The sequence below is a fragment of the Lottia gigantea genome (genome assembly GCF_000327385.1).
Source record: "Lottia gigantea unplaced genomic scaffold LOTGIsca_147, whole genome shotgun sequence".
Lineage (NCBI taxonomy): Eukaryota > Metazoa > Mollusca > Gastropoda > Lottiidae > Lottia > Lottia gigantea.
In genome coordinates, this window is record NW_008707746.1 from 303,305 (window position 1) to 305,405 (window position 2,101).

General features: G+C 32.7%; 1 protein-coding gene across 1 annotated transcript in view; it reads right to left on the reverse strand.

Moving 5' to 3' along the window:
- Nucleotides 1-312: 312 nt before the first annotated feature.
- Nucleotides 313-2,101, reverse strand: part of LOTGIDRAFT_140416 (hypothetical protein) — a gene marked incomplete at both ends in the record, with an annotated part of 14,685 nt that continues 12,896 nt past the window's right edge. The window contains one exon of the mRNA XM_009050222.1: nucleotides 313-413. Coding sequence (XP_009048470.1) covers nucleotides 313-413 — 101 coding nt within the window. The remainder of the gene's footprint in view (nucleotides 414-2,101) is intronic.

Here is a 2,101-nt window from a genome sequence, read left to right on the forward strand (position 1 = left end):
TAAAATAAATAATAATTTAATAAAATAAAATAAAATAAAATAAAATAAAATAAAATAAAATAAATAAATAAATAAATAAATAAATAAATAAATAAATAAATAAATAAAATAAATAAACTTTGAACACAGAGTTTGAAGAAAATCAATAGTATAAACTCCAAGTATATGAAGTAAATGCTATGTGGGTCGCTAAATTAGACTGTAAAGGAAATATTTAGACAGCTATACATAGCTGAAAATGAGTTATATCAGCTAGTAAAGAAAATATTTAGACAACTGTATCCCTTTTAAACCCAGATCAAAATTAAAATGTTACACACTTACATAATAGGAAACAAAACAAGAAACTGGTATCCAGATTATAAGACTAAACACCAAGATAACACCCACTATATTATCTTTAAAAAATATCACTGAAATAGACACAATATAGTTTGTCATATACCCTGAACTTCAAGAAAAAATACATATACCACTAAAATAATATATAAACAATATTTAAAGATAGCTTGCCAGGCAAGGTAATATACGCCCACTGGCAGCTTTGATTTTAAATAAAAATATTTAGCAGTACCATAACAATTACCAGTATGAAATATTCAACCTGCAGACATACACTTCTTTTGAACTCTTTAGAGCGATACTGAATAATATTACCAAGTCTCATCAAAATCTGTCAAGAATTGGGCCTTCTAGAGTGTTTACAGGCTAAAACTTGAACGCATTTTTAAGAACATAGGCAATAACATTTTTGCGATTTTTCTGATTTTCAATAGGGTTCATCCTTGGGTGATCACAAACACTCACACCAAGTTTTATCAAAATCCATCAAGAATTGTGCCTTCTAGTGTGTTATGTGCTACAAATTGAACCCATTTTCAAGAACAAGGGCAATAACTCATACCAATTATTTTTCGATTTTTCTGATTTTTCAATAGGGTTCATCTTTGGGTGATAACAAATACTCACACCAAGTTTCATCAAAATCCGTCAAGAATTGCGCCTTCTAGAGTGTTTACGAGCGTTTTAAGAACAAGGGCAATAACTCATACTAAATATTTTTCGATTTTTCTGATTTTCAATAGGGTTCATCCTTGGGTGATTACAAACAACCATACCAAGTTTCGTCGAAATCAATCAAGAATTGTGTCTTGTAGAGTGTTTAGTAGAACGGACAGACGGACAGGGTGACGACACATGAAATGGGGGGCGTATAGAAATAATTCAAAGCATATGACGATATAATTTCACTTTGTAACAACCTTTTCACCAGCTTCCAGGGTATCAAGTAACTTTATGGACAGTAGAGTAGCTGCTAATACGCAAATATTTCCACTCTCACTGTATTTGTCACAGTGAACCCTTTGACAAGAAATGCATTCAAATTCGCGTAAACTGCAGTGGGTCACATGGTCACATTCCTGAGCAATATGGCTGCTGTTGAGGCCTTATTTTTGTAACGGCAATCTTTTTGAAATATAATTTATCAATCGGAAACTTCATGAAAAGAATACATTAGACAGTGGTAATATAAGCAATGAAAGATGGACCCACTACAGTTACGGTGATATAAATACATTGGTCAAGGTGCCAAATTGAATGAGCTGCCGAAGACAGTCATGATAAATTTGGCACCTTGCCCAATGTATTCATATCACCGTAACTGCAGTGGGTCCATTGTTCATTGCTTAAATATTTACATTTCTACTATCACTCCCTTCAATAAACCAGTTAGCCAAACTGGCGTTTACTTTCCAATAACTGTAGTTTGTCACGTGACAATACATCGAAAACGAAAACAAGGATTGACCCAAGTTTTTTTACCTAGAGTTGGAAAGCGATTTTGAAAGGGTTTCTAACAAGTATTTCTAATAATGGAATGATAAATATTTGATAATTCTATCATTCAAATAAGACTGTTGATTTATATTGTTAGGGGCGGGGCGATGAACTTGATTGACAGATATCGGTGAATTAAGCAAAAACGGTTTCGGGTATTTTTACAACAGGTTGTATAGCTTACTTAAGGAATGAATGTGGATCTTGTTATCGTTATGGGGAAATAAACGCTGGTTTATCATGTGACAAGACAAATGACCCG